This window comes from Rhinopithecus bieti, unplaced genomic scaffold (assembly GCF_001698545.2).
Source record: "Rhinopithecus bieti isolate Rb0 unplaced genomic scaffold, ASM169854v2 scaffold_8783, whole genome shotgun sequence".
NCBI lineage: Eukaryota > Metazoa > Chordata > Mammalia > Primates > Cercopithecidae > Rhinopithecus > Rhinopithecus bieti.
This window is the reverse complement of record NW_016806197.1, coordinates 3,050,611-3,065,779: the sequence shown is the minus strand read 5'-3', so window position 1 is coordinate 3,065,779 and position 15,169 is coordinate 3,050,611. Positions and strand designations below refer to the sequence as shown.

The following is a 15,169-nucleotide window of genomic DNA, read 5'->3' as shown; positions in this document are numbered from 1 at the left end:
AGGGTAGGTAGTCTGGCAGGCTGGAGACCCAGGGAAGGGTTCAAAGGCGGTCTGCTGGCAGAATTCCCTCTTCCTTGGAGGAGATCAGTCTCTTTTCTCCTGAGGCCTTCTACTGATTTCATAAGGCTCACCCACAGATAGAGGGTAATCTGCTCAAAATCAACTGAGGTAAATGTTATCTCATCTTTTAAAATACCTTCACAGAAATATCTAGAATAGTGTTGGATCAGATACATGGGTACCACGGCCTAGTCAAGTTGACACATAAAATTAGCTGTTACAGGCTCCCAGTTATTCTAAACTGATCTGCTAGCCCAAACTCAGCCTTTAGGATTAGTGAAAATTTGAGCTGATTTCTTCTTCCCCACTTCTATGATGGTTACCTTTCCCCTAGTGCTCTGCCAAATGTGAAATTGTTTGCGTATCTCTTCTATTCTCAGTGGGGCTTGTTACTTTTGGAATTAGGTTATGTGGTTGCTTTGTGACCTCAACTCTCTGAAGAATACAAGATAACTTATGATGTTGGCTGGGTGCAGTGGCTCAGGCCTGTAATCTCAGCACTTTGGGAGGTCGAGGCGGGTGGATCACCTGAGGTCAGGAGTTTGAGACCAGCCTGGCCAACTTGGCAAAACCCAATCTCTACTAAAAATACAAAAATTAGCCAGGCATGGCGGTGGGCACCTATAATCCCAGCTACTGGGGAGACTGAGGCAGGAGAATCACTTGAACCTGGGAGGCAGAGATTGCAGTAAGTCAAGATCACGCCACTGCACTCTCCAGCCTGGGTGACAGAGCGAGACTGTTTCAAAAAAAAAAAGGAAACTTATGATTTCTGTAGGCTATTCATTTTTCTTATTTTAGGATGGGAGCGATGTTCCCTTGCAACTGTTTACATCCTAAATCAAAGCAGAACTCCATTAATGCGGTTTTCATTTTGTTTTTACTATGGCTATGATGTGGATTCTTTAAGAACCAGGAAGGACAGGAATTACATTTGCAGCATCTAGCATAGGGATTACAAGTTAATGGCCCATAGGTTTCACATGAAAACCTAGGTTTCTAGATTATTTTGAGAAACGTGAATATCTGACACAGTTAATCCACATTTACTCGCCTTTTCATAGGGCACAGGCTCGCCAGTTGTGCATTGTGCCAGAGCGAGACGGGTACCTCTCAACACTGACTCCTCCTTCATCCCCTTGGGGCAGACCGTTCTGAGACCCAGGTCAGCTCAAGAGCCCCCTTGGAAGTAAGTCTGTGGCAGAGCATTGTTCTATGCAGATCCCGTGCCAGAAACCAGATCGTGGCATGTGACGACCAAATGCGCTGGGTTTGCTCACAGATGGCAAAGGAGGTCTTAGATCTCACTGGAAGGGCCATCATGCATCTCTTCTGCCGCAGCTAGGAGTTCCATGTGGCCCACAGAGGTGGCTCCAGAACTGCATAGGCAAGAATGCCAGCCCCATCAGGTAAGCAATCAGAATGCCAATTTCCTCCTTTCATCAGAAAGTAACACAGCCTGTGATCGTCCCAAAGAAATTCTGGGAAGTAGATCGTCCCAAAGAAATTCTGGGAATAAATTCTGGTATTATTCCTCTGCAAGGGGCCATAGGAATGGTTAAGCCCTTTGGGCTCAGGCCAAGTACTTCAACTCTAGCCTAAGCTGGAGGCAGGCAAGGGCCAGGCCTCCGCTCAACGGCTGGTATGTCCCTCTCTCAGACACATCCTGCTACTAGGTGGAATGAAATCAAATTGCTACCACAATTGCAGGGACTTCATTGCAGAGTAGGCCCTGCAGATGTGTGGGTTCACTGCCTCAGGTGTAGTTCCATTTCTGGAGACCAGGGGAAGGACCCCGGGCCTGGACTGGATTAGGCAGAATTGTTCCAGAAGCATCTGGAAGTGCACGTCATTTAGGGAATGAGGGTAAATGAAGCCAAGGGAAGTAGCCAAGGCCCACATCAGAGAAGTAACATCATGAGACAGGTCTGAGGGGAGGCTGTTTGGCTGCAGTTAGGAAATCAGGATTGAGAGCTGAGGGTGGGAGAGGAGAGTTCTTTGGGGGCTGTGAGGTTGGAGGAGAGGGATTCAGGATGGGAGAAGGTCCAGAGGGCTTTAAGTTCAGGAGAGTGCCAGCCTGCTGGACACCAAAATGCCCATTTAGTTCCAGGGGAAGGGAAATGATCACCTAAAACACAAAATAGCCCTAAACCAACCACACTTAGCTATCTAGAGCTTCCACCAGCTCTGCAGAGAATAAAAGCTTTTTGGAATACATAGAGGGTTAAAAAGAAGACATCAAACAAATGGAAGTTCGCAAGAGCACTTCTAACTTTGAGAAAAATAAGATTAATCAGTGGAAGTAGGAACTTTTAAAGAAAAGAATCAGAATTTCTTCTCTTACAGACAAAGCTTGAACCTCTTAGCAATCACGACTTTGATTGCAAGACTCTTACTAAAGTGCCTGGAGAGTCTTTTACTGCCAAGCACTGTGGCACTTCAGATAGAGGAATTACTCAGAACTCAGTTTCAGTCTAAATCAGCCCACACAAAAGCCATAGACAGTTCGCAGGCTGAAGTCAACATCAGGCTTTTGTTTCTTAGAGTGAGAATGTCATTTTAAATTATAAAATTAATTCACAGTCAATGAAGAAAATTTGTGAAATACACAAAAGTATAAAGAATAAAACAAATATCTGCATTCCACAATCCAAAGATGGTTTATATTTTGATTTTTTTTCAATTTTCTCTGCAGATACCTGTATTTTTCTCCATGCAAATCAGGATTATATTAAATAAAAAGTTGTGTCTTGCTCTTTTCATTTACTGTATCAGGAACGGTTCTCCACTGGCTTAATCATGCCTTGAAACCTACTTTTAAATGATTCCATCAGATTACTTTTTACAGCTATGCCAGCATTTAATCATTTTTAAATTGATGATCAATTAGATTGTTTCAATTTTTATCATTTTAAATACACTTCCGGTAAACATCTATGGATGTAATGTCTGTACATTTGTCCAATTATTTCCTTAGGAAGAATTCTTAGCATATTATGATGTGAGGACTTCTCAATACCTACTCTCAAATTATTCTTCAAAATTGTCATGCTCCTTTATATTCACACTAACGATATGTGATCATGTTGTTTCATGAATCATTAGCCAGCACTAAGCATTATCATTAAATAAAAAATAAGAAAAAAACTTTTGTACATTTGACAGTTGAGAAATGGGGTCTAGCTATCTTGTTCTGTGTTTTTTATATGTTTATTGGATGTTTTTCTTTTATCAATGATCATTTTGTACCATTTGCCTATTTTTTACAAATAGAGACAGGGTCTCACTGTGTTGCCCAGGCTGGTCTTGAATTTCTGGCCTCAAGTAATCCTCCCGCCTTGGTCTCTCAAAGTGCTGGGATTGCAGGCATTAGCCACTGCAACCACCATTTGCCTATTTTTTCAAAGCACTTGGCATTCATTTTGATCCAGTTTTGGCGTAGCAGGACCCAAAAGGAATCCTAAAGAGAAATTCATGATGTTAAAAATCTTTTGGTTTATAGCTTTAAGCTTTCCAAGGATTCCATTGAAGCCAAATGTGAAGGAAAGGGGTGACTCTTTTAAAGCAGAGTCTCCTTGGACCTCCCCCCACCAAAACCAGAATCAGAATTGAGGGGTTGGGGAAGGAACATTTATTTAAATTACCCCACCCAGACACACTGTCAGTTGGATTCAGGAACCAGCCGGATTCTATAATCTCTCTATAATGCTTCCTGTGCAGTCCAAATGTGACAACCACAATGACTAGTGAGGCAAGTAAACCAGATGTTCCTATACGCTCTGGAACAAAAGAGAGACAACCATACAAAGAAGTGAGCCAAAACACTGAAGAATGGAAGTTGAATGGACTGGTGGATCTTCTTGTACTTTCTGCTGTTTGGGTTTTTTGACTGTTGTTCTTTAACTTGATTAATGCATTATCGCCCATCTACTCAGTTCCTCAAGTTAGAGAAACTATAGCCATCTTTGATGAATTTCTATTTCTCGTACCCCTTATCTCTTCTCATGTATACTATTGATTTTACCTACAAATGTCTTTAAATCTCTCCTTTCCTCTCTTTCTCACCACCTTTGAGTGTAGTCACTCATCATCTCCCTCTCTCCTTTCTCCTGTTATTCTACCCATAATCTCAATGGTTACCCACAAGGTGCACCAGGTAAGCATACATTCTAAATAGTAATGAATCTAGAAGTTTCTGCTTGCTATGCAAAAGCTTCTAGATTAACATACTTCCCTCTGCCTCCTTCGAAGTTTTTTGCAGCCTTCAAACCCTTCCTTACTAGAGGAGTGAGACTGAGAATTTTAGAGGGGTTAAAGAACTGGCAAACACTATGGAAATTAAGACAAAACTTAGTAAACATGAAAGAGTGACTCAAGTGCAAGAAGCAGCTGTGGCCAGAATTCAAGATTCTGGTCAAGCAACACTGAGTGGCAACATGATCCAAGGTGTAGCCCTAAGGTTGGGTTGCTGAAGTGCCTAAGAGGACAAGGGCATGTGAGGCCGTGCTGCTGAATGGGACATCTCACAGACCCTGAAGTAGCTCAGAAGTGTGCCATTATTCACTAACAGAGAACTGGCGAGTATGAACTGCTCAGAGTAACCTTTCTCCATTCCTGGAAAAACAAGTTAGAGCAAAGGACAAAGGGTTACTGTGTTGTTCCTTCCATGTAAAAGGAAATAATAATTTTAATGGATTTGGTGGGACATTTAGAAGCCAAGTCAAACTGTGTAATTGTTTTGTAAAGGTGCTAGGACTTCATTTTCAGATCCGGAATGGGAACAGGTGGTGGCTGGTGGCAGGAGTCACCGTGGTTTCCATGACGACGGGATTGGGTCCTAGTCATCCTCCCCTCCTCCACAAAACCTACTGCAGCTTTTCTCATAAGGTGCTTATTAAGTATTTGTTAAATGAACGATGAACCACAGAATGGCGCGTGTGCTTCGCAATTAAGGATGTCGCTCTTTAGCTAGCCTAAAAGCTTTTAAAGCACTGATAATTATTGTATTTACACACGTATTTTGCATAATTTGCGTATTAACCTAACCAGAAAATAATAAACCATACTCTCCCATTTCTGCTGAACAACCCTGGCCCATATCATATTCCCTATTGTGGAATCAGTAGCCCAGATGTTTGCTTGAAACGGCCTTAAAACGGAGGTGGGGGATGGGGAGTCTTGTGTCATATTAATGGTTCCACATCAGCTAAAACTCGCATTTTGTCCCCGTTCTCGAGCCCCTGTCCCCGCCCCCGGCTTTGCGCAGGCGCCAGCCTTCCCCTCCCCCCAAGTCCCTCTTCCCGCCCTAAGGCTGGAGCCGGCGAGCCCGGGCCCAGAGCACAAAAGGCCTCGCTAGCCGGCGTCCCGCGTTGCCCTTGGCAACCATTGAGCAGCGTCTTGCCCTCCTGCGACCCTAAGATGAGAGAGTAAACGGGGCCCCCATTGGCTGGCCGGGGAAGACGGGCCAATCGGAGAAGGGGGTATAGGGAGGCGGCTGAACGAGGTTGTGGGGGTAGGAAGCTAGGGTTAGAGGCAACCGGTGAGACTAGAACCCCGAACGTGGTCGGTTGGAGCAAATATGTCCCTCCGGAGGCACATTGGGAACCCTGAGGTGAGGGCCAGGTCCCGGCCGGAGAGCCGGAGGGGGCGGGCGCACCGGAAAAGACTCCATGTGGGCAGGGAAGAGCAGCCAGCGACTTCCGCCGCCGGGAAGGCGGGAAGGGGTCGGCGTGAGGAGGGGTCGGGGTGCAGGGGCGGAACGGGGAGGGACTGGGGGCCGCGGGGCCGTGTTCAGGACCCCGTGGTAAGGAGCGATCTCTCCCCGCGAACGCATGCCAGTACTTGTGGCTGCGAGGAGCGAAGTACACAAAGACACGGCCCTTGCCCTCAAATGGCTTACAGTCTCGGAGTGACAGTTACAAAACAGAAAAGACAAAGGAACCGCTGCCCACTAATGACACGTGATGAAAGCCAGCAAGCATCTCTGATTGTGGGGATACAGGAAGAGCAGGAGTAAGCTGACCAAACGTTTGGAAAACGGGCAAAATAGGACATTAGGCTTACCCCTCTCTCCATAGGACCCTTCAGTTTCTTCGTCTGTTTCACCCCTAGTCCCCTGGTGCATTTGTGGCAGTTTTAACAAACATTGTTGGACTTCTACCGTGCAGTAGGTGCTAGATGTACAAAGAAGACAAGGCCTCTGTCTTTTAATAAATTGCGTCTACTGGGCCGGGCGCGGTGGCTCAGCCTTTGGGATCACACCACTTTGGGAGGCCGAGGTGGGCGGATCACGAAGTTCTAAGTTCGAGACCAGCCTGGCCAACATCGCGAAACCCTGTCTCTACTAAAAATACAAAAATTAGCCGGGCTTGGTGGTGGGGCGCCTGTAATCCCAGCTACTCGGGGAGCTGAGGCAGGAGAATCGCTTGAACCCAGGAAGTGGAGGTTCCAGTGAGCCGAGATCGTGCCATTGCACTTCAGCCTGGGTGATAAGAGCAAGACTCTGTCTCAAAAAAATAAACAATAAATAAATTGCATCTAGTGAAGGAGACTATGAACAGAATTTGAGTACAGTGTGGTCGAGGAGCAAGATGTTATGAGAAAATAGGTAGGACTCAACTGAGAGACTGAGAGAAGGGTTGTGGAGATGAAAGGGGTGGCAAGGCCATTCATTAGCCAGGTGAAGCAGCATCCCAGGTAGAACAGCGCAAGTGAAGGTAAGGAGTGTCTGAACTCCTAACAGGCCCCTGTAGCTTTCTCTGTTTTGCTGAGGTTCTTAGCCTTTATCCCAAATAGGAGTTGTAACTGTTTCATCTCTTGGTGACTGCCTGGTACTATGTTGAGAAAGTTGTAAGGCTGAGTCTAAGCTCTGCAAGAGAGCCATGGTCAATTAGTAATGTCTGAATGCTGCATGATCTCGCTTATATGTGGCATCTTAAAAAGTCCAGCTCATAGAATTAGAGAGTAGAATGGTGGTTACCAGAGCCTGGAGGGTTGGGGGAAGGAGGCAGAAATGGGAAGATGTTGATCCAAGGGCATAAAGTTACACTTAAACAGGGGGAATAGTTTTTGAGATCTCTGGCACAGCATGGTGACTATAGTTAATAATAATTACAGCAGACTCAACACTCCCAGTAGCAAATCCATGTATAACTTTTTACTCCCCTCCCCACTGCAAAAAAAAACTTAACTACTGATAGCCTACTATTGACTGGAAGGCTTACTGATAACAGAAACAGTTGATTGACATATTTTGTATGTTGTATGTATTATATACTGAATTCTTAAAGTAAGGTGGAGGAAAGATTATTATTAAGAAAATCATAAGGAAGAGAAAATATATTTACTATTCATTAAGTGGCAGTATATCATCATAAACATCTTCATCCTAATTGTCTTCATGCTAAGGAGCAAGGAAAAGGAGGGGTTGGTCTTGCTGCCTTAGGGGTGACAGAGGCAGAAGAAAATCTGGGTATAAGTAGACCTGCAAAGTTCAAGCCCATGTTGTCCAAAGTTCAACTATATTGTATATTTCAAAATAGAGTAAATTGTATATTTCATTGAGAGCAAATTTCAAATATCTCACCACAAAAAAATGATAAGTGGGTTGATGGATATGTTAGTCTGATTTAATCATTCCACAGCGTGTGTGTATACCAAAGCATCAAATTGTACCCCATAAATGTATACAGTTATGATTTGTCCATCAAAATATTAATAAAAAATGTTAATATTGTCTTTCATGGGGGTAGGAGAGAGAGGTGAGGAGAATGGCAGTTTGCCACATATTTATCTTGTTTGCTGGTCAGAATTTGAGAAGTTTTTTGAGTTATTAAGTGAGTGACATGGTCAGATTTGCATTTTAGGCAGATGGCTGTAGCTACATTGTGGAAGATGGGTTTGAGGAGGCTCCAGGACTGGAAATGAGATTGGTTAAGTGGTTACTTTTTTTTCTTTTCTTTTTTTTTTTTTTGAGACAGAGTCTCACTCTGTCACCCAGGCTGGAGTACAGTGGCGAGATCTCAGCTCATTGCAAACTCCACCTCCCGGGCTCAAACGATTATCCAGCCTCAGCTTCCCGAGTAGCTGAGACTGTGGCGCACACCATCAAATCCCGGCTTATTTTTGTGTATTTTGTAAAGACGAGGTTTTACCATGTTGCCCAGGCTGGTCTTGAACTTTTGAGCTCAAAGCCACCCACCTGCCTTGGCCTCCCAAAGTGCTGGGATTACAGGCATGAGCCACCGCTACTATTTTGATAGAGATCTAAACTAAGGCCATTGAACTAGGGATGGAATTGAGGATAAATATTTAGGGGGCAAAATCATCAATATTTCCTGATTAGCTTTGAGAGATGTGTGATGGGTGACTTAAGTCTCAGCTTAGACTACTCATTGGTGCTGGCACCATGAATGAGAGCAAGAATATGGGAGGAAGAAAAGGAGGAATAGTTTTAGGTGTGTGGGGAAAGAGGAGCAGGGATGTTGTATGTGGTTCTGTTTGTGCCCAAGACAAAGATGCCCAGCTACCTCTCTTGTTTGAATAGAGCACAACTTCCAGTAGTTTCTTAAGAAAGAATTCGCAAGATAGTTTTTAAAATTTATGTCTAAAATGTTAGGCATGTCTAAAAATATTCTTATTCTACCTTAACATTTATTTGCCAGTGAGTTTGGCTGAGTATAGAATTATTGGTTGAAAATCATCAACATCTTTTTTTTTTTTTTTTTTTTTTTTTGAGACAGAGTCTTGCTCTGTCACCCAGGCTGGAGTGCAGTGGTGCAAACATGGCTCACTATATCCTTGACCTCCTGGGCTCAAATCTCAAATAATCCTCCCACTTCCTGAGTAGCTGGGACCACAGGTGTGCGTCATCGTGCCCAGCTAATTTTTTAATATTTTTTGTAGAGATGGGGTCTCCCTCTGTTGCCCAAGAGGGTCTTGAACTCCTGGGCTCAAGCAATCCTGCCTTGGGCTCCCAAAGTGCTAGGATTACAGGTGTGAGCCACCACAACTGGCCATCATCAGCATCTTGGAAACATTGCTTAGTGGTCTAGTGCCTTGTGTTGTTGTGAAGTCCAAAGCCATTCTGTTGCTTCATGACTAATTCCTCTCAGGAAGCTTGTGGAACCTTTTTTTTGTCCCCAGTGTGACTTTACAAAGATATTTCTATTTTCACTCATATTGATAGGCACCAGAAATTTATGTCTTTTTAGTCTATAAAATTTTCTTAACTTTCTCCTATTTTCTCCATCCTCTTTTTCTTGAATTCATTATTCTGATGTTCTCTATTCATATAGATAACCTATATGACTGGTTCTCTGATTTTCCTAACTTTCATCTCCTGTTTCCCTCATCTTTGTCTTTCTGCTCCCTTTGGGAGATTTAACTTTATTTAACTTTTATCTTCCAATCCTTTTAGTTTTAATTTCTGCCGTCATGTTTTAATTTTTTTTTTTTTTTTTTTTTTTTTTTTTTTTTTTTTTTGAGAGAGAAAGTCTCACTCTGTTGCCCAGGCTGGAGTGCAGTGGCACGATTTCGGCTCACTACAATCTCTGCCTCCCAGGTTCAAGCGATTCTCCTGCCTCAGCTTCCCAAGTAGCTAGGATCACAGGCACCCGCCACCATGCCCAGCTAATTTTTTTTTGTATTTTTAGTAGAGATGGGGTTTTACCACGTTGGTCAGGCTGGTCTTGAACTCATGACCTCAAGCCATCCACCTGCCTCGGCCTTCCAAAGTGATGGGATTACAGGTGTGAGCCATCATGCCCGGCCCATGTTACTAATTTTTAAGAGCTCTGTTTTTTTGCTCTGTTGTACTTTTAAAACACATTTTGTTTCTAAACAAGTATAGATTCACAGAAAGTTGCAAAAAAAAAAATAGTACAAAGAGGTCCTATGTATCCTTCACTCATTTTTCCCCGATGATTATATTTTACTTGAGTACTATACAATATCAAACTAGAAAATTGAAATTTGTACAATGTATGTATAGTTCTAGGCCATTTTATCACTTGTGTAGATTTAATCAAGATTTGCACATATGTAGATTTGCAATCAAGATAAAGAACTATTGTATTACTAGAAATAATCTCCAAGCTACTCTTCTAGTCACACCTACTTTCTTCCCTCTCATCATCTTAACCCTGGGTAACCATCTCCATAATTTTATCATTTTGACAATGTTACATAAATGGAATCATACAGTATGTGACCTTTTGAGATTGGCTTTTTTTTTTCACTCAAGATAATGTCCTTGAGTCGCATACAAGTTGTTGCATGTAGCAGTAGTTCATTCTTTCTGATTCCTGATCGGTATTCTGTGATATGAACGTACAGCAGTTTTTTTGTTTTGTTTTGTTTTGTTTTTTGAGACGGAGTCTTACTCTATCACCTAGGCTGGAGTGCAGTGGTGCCATCTTGGCTCACTGCAACCTCTGCCGCCTGGGTTCAAGCAGTTCTCCTGACTCAACCTCCCGAGTAGCTGGGATTACAGGTGCCTGCCACTGTGCCTGGCCAATTTTTTGTATTTTTAGTAAAGATAGCATTTCACCATCTTGACCAGGCTGGTCTTGAACTCCTGACCTCATGATCCACCAGCCTTGGCCTCCCAAAGTGCTGGGAGTACAGGCCTGAGCTACCATGCCTGGCCCGTACAGCAGTTTTTTTAACCATTCAACTAGTATAGGACATTTTGGTTGTTATCAGTTTTGAGCTATTACAAATAAAGATAACATTTAGGTATAACTCTTTGTGTGGATGTTAATTTTCATTTATCTGGGATAAACGCCCAGGAGTACAATTGCTGGGTTGTATGGTAAACATATACTTAGTTTTATTAGATACTGCCAAACTTTTCTAGAGAGGCTGTACCATTTTACATTCCTGCCAACGGTGTATGAGAGATTCAGTTTTTGCATACTCTGGGCAACATTCAATACTGTCAATATTTTTTATTTTAATGGTTATAATAGATGTGTAGTGCCATCTCATTGTGGTTTTAAGTTGCGTTTCCCTAATGGATACGAAGCACATCTTTTCATGTGCTTATCTGTCATCCATATATCCTCTTCAGTAAAATATCTCTTTGTGTCTTTTGCCTATTTTCTATTTTTCTTAACTGTTGAGTTTTTGTTTCCTTTTGTGTTGGTGATGACTGTAAATATTATTGCAAAACAAGGAAATGTAGGATTATATTTCCTTTCTTACTGCTTTTTGTTTTTTCCTGGAGTTTCTGTTTGCCTTTATTTTTAATTCTATACTTTTGATGAATAATTCAGGGCATTTTCTTATATCACTACTTATTATGTTTTCATAGTTATCTTTTCCAAAACCGTCTCTATACATTTGAACGTGTGGGTGATTGAGGGAAGAAGAGAAATATAAGAGTTTTATTTTGTAGTTTTGTTTTACATAAATGTTATAACATTTTTATATATAGTTCTTTGACTTGATTTTTTTTCACTTAACAATATATCCTGGAGATCTTTCCATGTCAGAAAAATATACCTCAATGTAATGATTTCCTTTTAACTCTTACCTAAGTATTTGGTGTTATTGTATCACAGTTTTGTTTATTTGTGTTTTTGTTTTGCTAGTTCTCTAAGACCTCAGTTGTACAAATGGACTGATATGATTTGATTATCCGTATACTTCAGTTATAGACAATTTTGGTTCTTACTGCTTTTATTCCCACTCTTCTCCTTGGACTATAGACATCTGCTCCCATATATTTAATGTATAGCTTTCTAATTCAGCAGACATATTTTTCTTGTAAAACAGACATTATTTTGTGAGCTTAAAAATTTTGGCTGGGCGCGGTGGCTCAAGCCTGTAATCCCAGCACTTTGGGAGGCCGAGACGGGCGGATCACAAGGTCAGGAGATCGAGACCATCCTGGCTAACATGGTGAAACCCCGTCTCTACTAAAAAATACAAAAAAATAGCCGGGCGAGGTGGCGGGTGCCTGTAGTCCCAGCTACTCGGGAGGCTGAGGCAGGAGAATGGTGTGAATCCGGGAGGCGGAGCTTGCAGTGAGCTGAGATCCGGCCACTGCACTCCAGCCCGGGCGACAGAGCAAGACTCCGTCTCAAAAAAAAAAAAAAAAATTTTACAAAAATAGTGTTATGCTATTTGTATACAATTTGCTTTTATCATGCAAATTATGCTTCAGATCCATCTATGTTGATAAATATGTCCAGTTTATTACTTTAACTATTGTATAGTAATCTAGCATGTGACTAGAACACATTTTATCTATCAGTTTCCCCATGGTGATCATTTAAGTTGTTTTTGATTATTTGCAGTTACAAACACTGTTACAATGAATAGTTTTACTATTGAGTTTTAAAGCTGTTTATATATTTGAGATAGTAGTCCTTTATTGGATATGTGCTTTGCAAATATTTCCTCCCAGTCTGTAGCTTATCTTTTCATGTTCGTAACAGGGTCTTTTGTAGAGCAAAAAAAAATTTTTTTTAATGTATTTACTTTTTACATTTTTTTTCTGTAACAGCTTTTTTGAGATATAATTCACATAGCATAAACTCATTCATTTCAAGTGTGCAGTTCAGTGGCTTTACTGTATTCAGAGTTGTGCAATCATCACTGCAATCAATTTTTTTTTTTTTTTTTTGACACAGAGCCTTGCTCTGTTGCCCAGGCTGGAGTTGCAGTAGTGCAATCTCGGCTCACTGCAACCTTTGCCTCCCAGGTTCAAACAATTCTCGTACCTTACCCTCCGGAGTAGCTGGAATCACAGGTGCACACCACCACGCCTGGCTAATTTTTTTGTATTTTTAGTAGAAACGGGGTTTTGCTATGTTCACCAGGCTGGTCTTGAACTCCTGGCCGCAAGTGTTCCGCCTGTCTCAGCCTCCCAAACTGCTGGGATTATAGATGTGAGCCACTGCGTGAGGCCACTGCAGTCAATTTTAGAGCAGTATGGACATGTATTTTAATTTCTTTAACGATAGTTTTCTTAAATGTTCTTTTCCCCTACATGGTCTCTGTTTCTTCCAACTTGCTATTTTTGTTTTGTTGGAGATGTTGTATTACTCAACTTAGGCTGCCATAACAAAATACCACAGACTGGGTGGCTTCAACAACAGAAATTTATTTCTCATGGTTCTGGAGGCTGGAAGTCCAAGATCAGGGTGCCAGCTGATTTAGTTTCTGGTGAGGACTCTTCCTGGCTTGCAGATGGCTACCTTCTTTTTTTTTTGAGACGGAGTCTCGCTCTGTCGCCCAGGCTGGAGTGCAGTGGCGCGATCTCAGCTCACTGCAAGCTCCGCCTCCCGAGTTCATGCCCAGATGGCTACCTTCTTACTGTGTCTTCACAGTGGCAGGAGGAGAGACGGAGTCCTCTAGAGTCTCCTTTTATAAGGACGTTAATCCTATTGGATAAGGGTGTGAGCTCACTTTGTTTTAGTTGCCTTCCAAAGGCCCTATCTCCAAATAGTCACATTGGGCTTCAACATACAAATTTTGAAGGGACACAGTTCAGAATATAGCAGTGTTCTCAGACTTATTTTATTCCTCAGTTGTAAATTTATGTTTTCAAGTAGGAGACTTTATTATTTATTTATTACAAAGACCACATAACAAGTTTCAATCAAGTAGGAGATTTTAAAAGAAGATTGAGATCTCTGTATATTTGAGAGACACTTGCTGATGATAAGATTTATTATTGAATGATCTTGCTAGGCCATGATTTGGGGGTACCCTCCTCCCAGATCTGTACCTTCCTCTCAGGCTGGCCATTTTCCCCAGAGAACCCCTCCAGTCTCCTGAGGATAAAAGCCTAGTTGAATTCCTGGAGGCATTAGAGCTGGAGACTAAGTCTCAACGTTGGTATTCATTATTCACCTATTAACCCTATTTTCAGTAATGATATCTCTGGCTTTCCCGGTGTGCAGACCTCCCCCTCAATAAACCTTTTCCAGGGAATAAATCTATAGATATCTGCCAGGACTGGGCAGAGGCAGTCATCCAGTGGGTAGCACAGAGAGAGAGGGATTTGGAGATCCAGCTGCTTCTCAAAGGCCCTTAGGCCTTTAACCAGCTTTTGTTCCAACCACTCCTTCTACTCCCCACTTCTGGAGCTGCCTAAGGCTGTCAATGCCTCAGCCTTTTAAGAATTTGTTCTTTGTCTTCCCTATTGCCCCATACATAGTCTTCAGGTACCTTGAGTCCATCAAGGCATTTTCACTTGTTGATTGACTTTGTAGATTTCAGAATTCTAGTGCTCTATTGCTGTCACTTCTCCCACTCTATTTTTGGGGCTATATGTCCCTAAAATAATATCTTTTTAATGAGGTTTTATTGAAGCTTTAAGGAGTGACATTAGATGCATTCATTCATTTGGCTGTCTCCACCCCATAGGTCATAATCTGTATTTTATTTATTTTTTTGGGCATACTTACAAGACCATAAAATAGAGACCTTGTCTGCATTGTTCCATTGGCTGGCATACAATAGTTGTTTCATAAATACTTATTGAACGAGTAAATGAATACACATCTGAACTGCAGAAGAGAAGTCAAGGCTAAGGTTCAGTATTTGGAAATCAGAAACATATACATGGAATTAAGCCTAAGTGTTAGTCCACGGAGAACTTACAGATTGAGAAGTTGGAATCCTGAGAACACAATAATTAAATGGCTGACAGAGGAATGATCCATTTGTTAATGGAGAATCAGGGGAGAAAGATGTCACTGAAACCAAGGGAATGGAAACTGAAGAGGATCTGTAACAGTGTCATATGGCATAGAAAGCTAAAGTAAGTTAAGGACTGTTAAATGTCCATTATATTTAGCAGCTAGGGGATCGCTGATGTTGTTTAGTGCCATAGGAACCTCAGTAGAATGTGGGGACAGCAGCCATGTTGCAGTGGATGGAAGAGTAAGGTACAAAATACCCAGTGTAGATTTCTTTCTTTCAAGGAGCTTGGCTAGAAGGGAATAAGGGTGGGTCATGTTCCAATTACATATTGGTTTATAATGAATCACCCCATGTTTAGTGGCTTAAAACAATAATAGTCATTTATTATTAGCTTTTATAATTCTGAAAGTTGACTTGGCTCAGCTAGACTGGGATTTCTCATGTGGTTTTG

General features: G+C 41.9%; 1 protein-coding gene across 14 annotated transcripts in view; it reads left to right on the top strand.

The window, feature by feature from the left end:
- Positions 1-5,367: 5,367 nt before the first annotated feature.
- The window catches only part of CEP41 (centrosomal protein 41), a 48,996-nt gene continuing 39,194 nt past the window's right edge, over positions 5,368-15,169 (top strand). For 8 of the 14 annotated variants that reach the window (XM_017875082.1, XM_017875079.1, XM_017875076.1 and 5 more), the window contains exon 1: positions 5,828-6,072. Coding sequence is in view for 2 of the 14 variants with exons in the window: in XM_017875077.1 (XP_017730566.1) it covers positions 5,639-5,671 (33 nt within the window). In the remaining 12 variants the exon portion in view is untranslated. Of the gene's footprint in view, positions 5,672-5,729; positions 6,073-15,169 lie in introns of those variants that run through there. The other 6 variants (XM_017875085.1, XM_017875073.1, XM_017875077.1 and 3 more) reach the window with 5 other exon arrangements.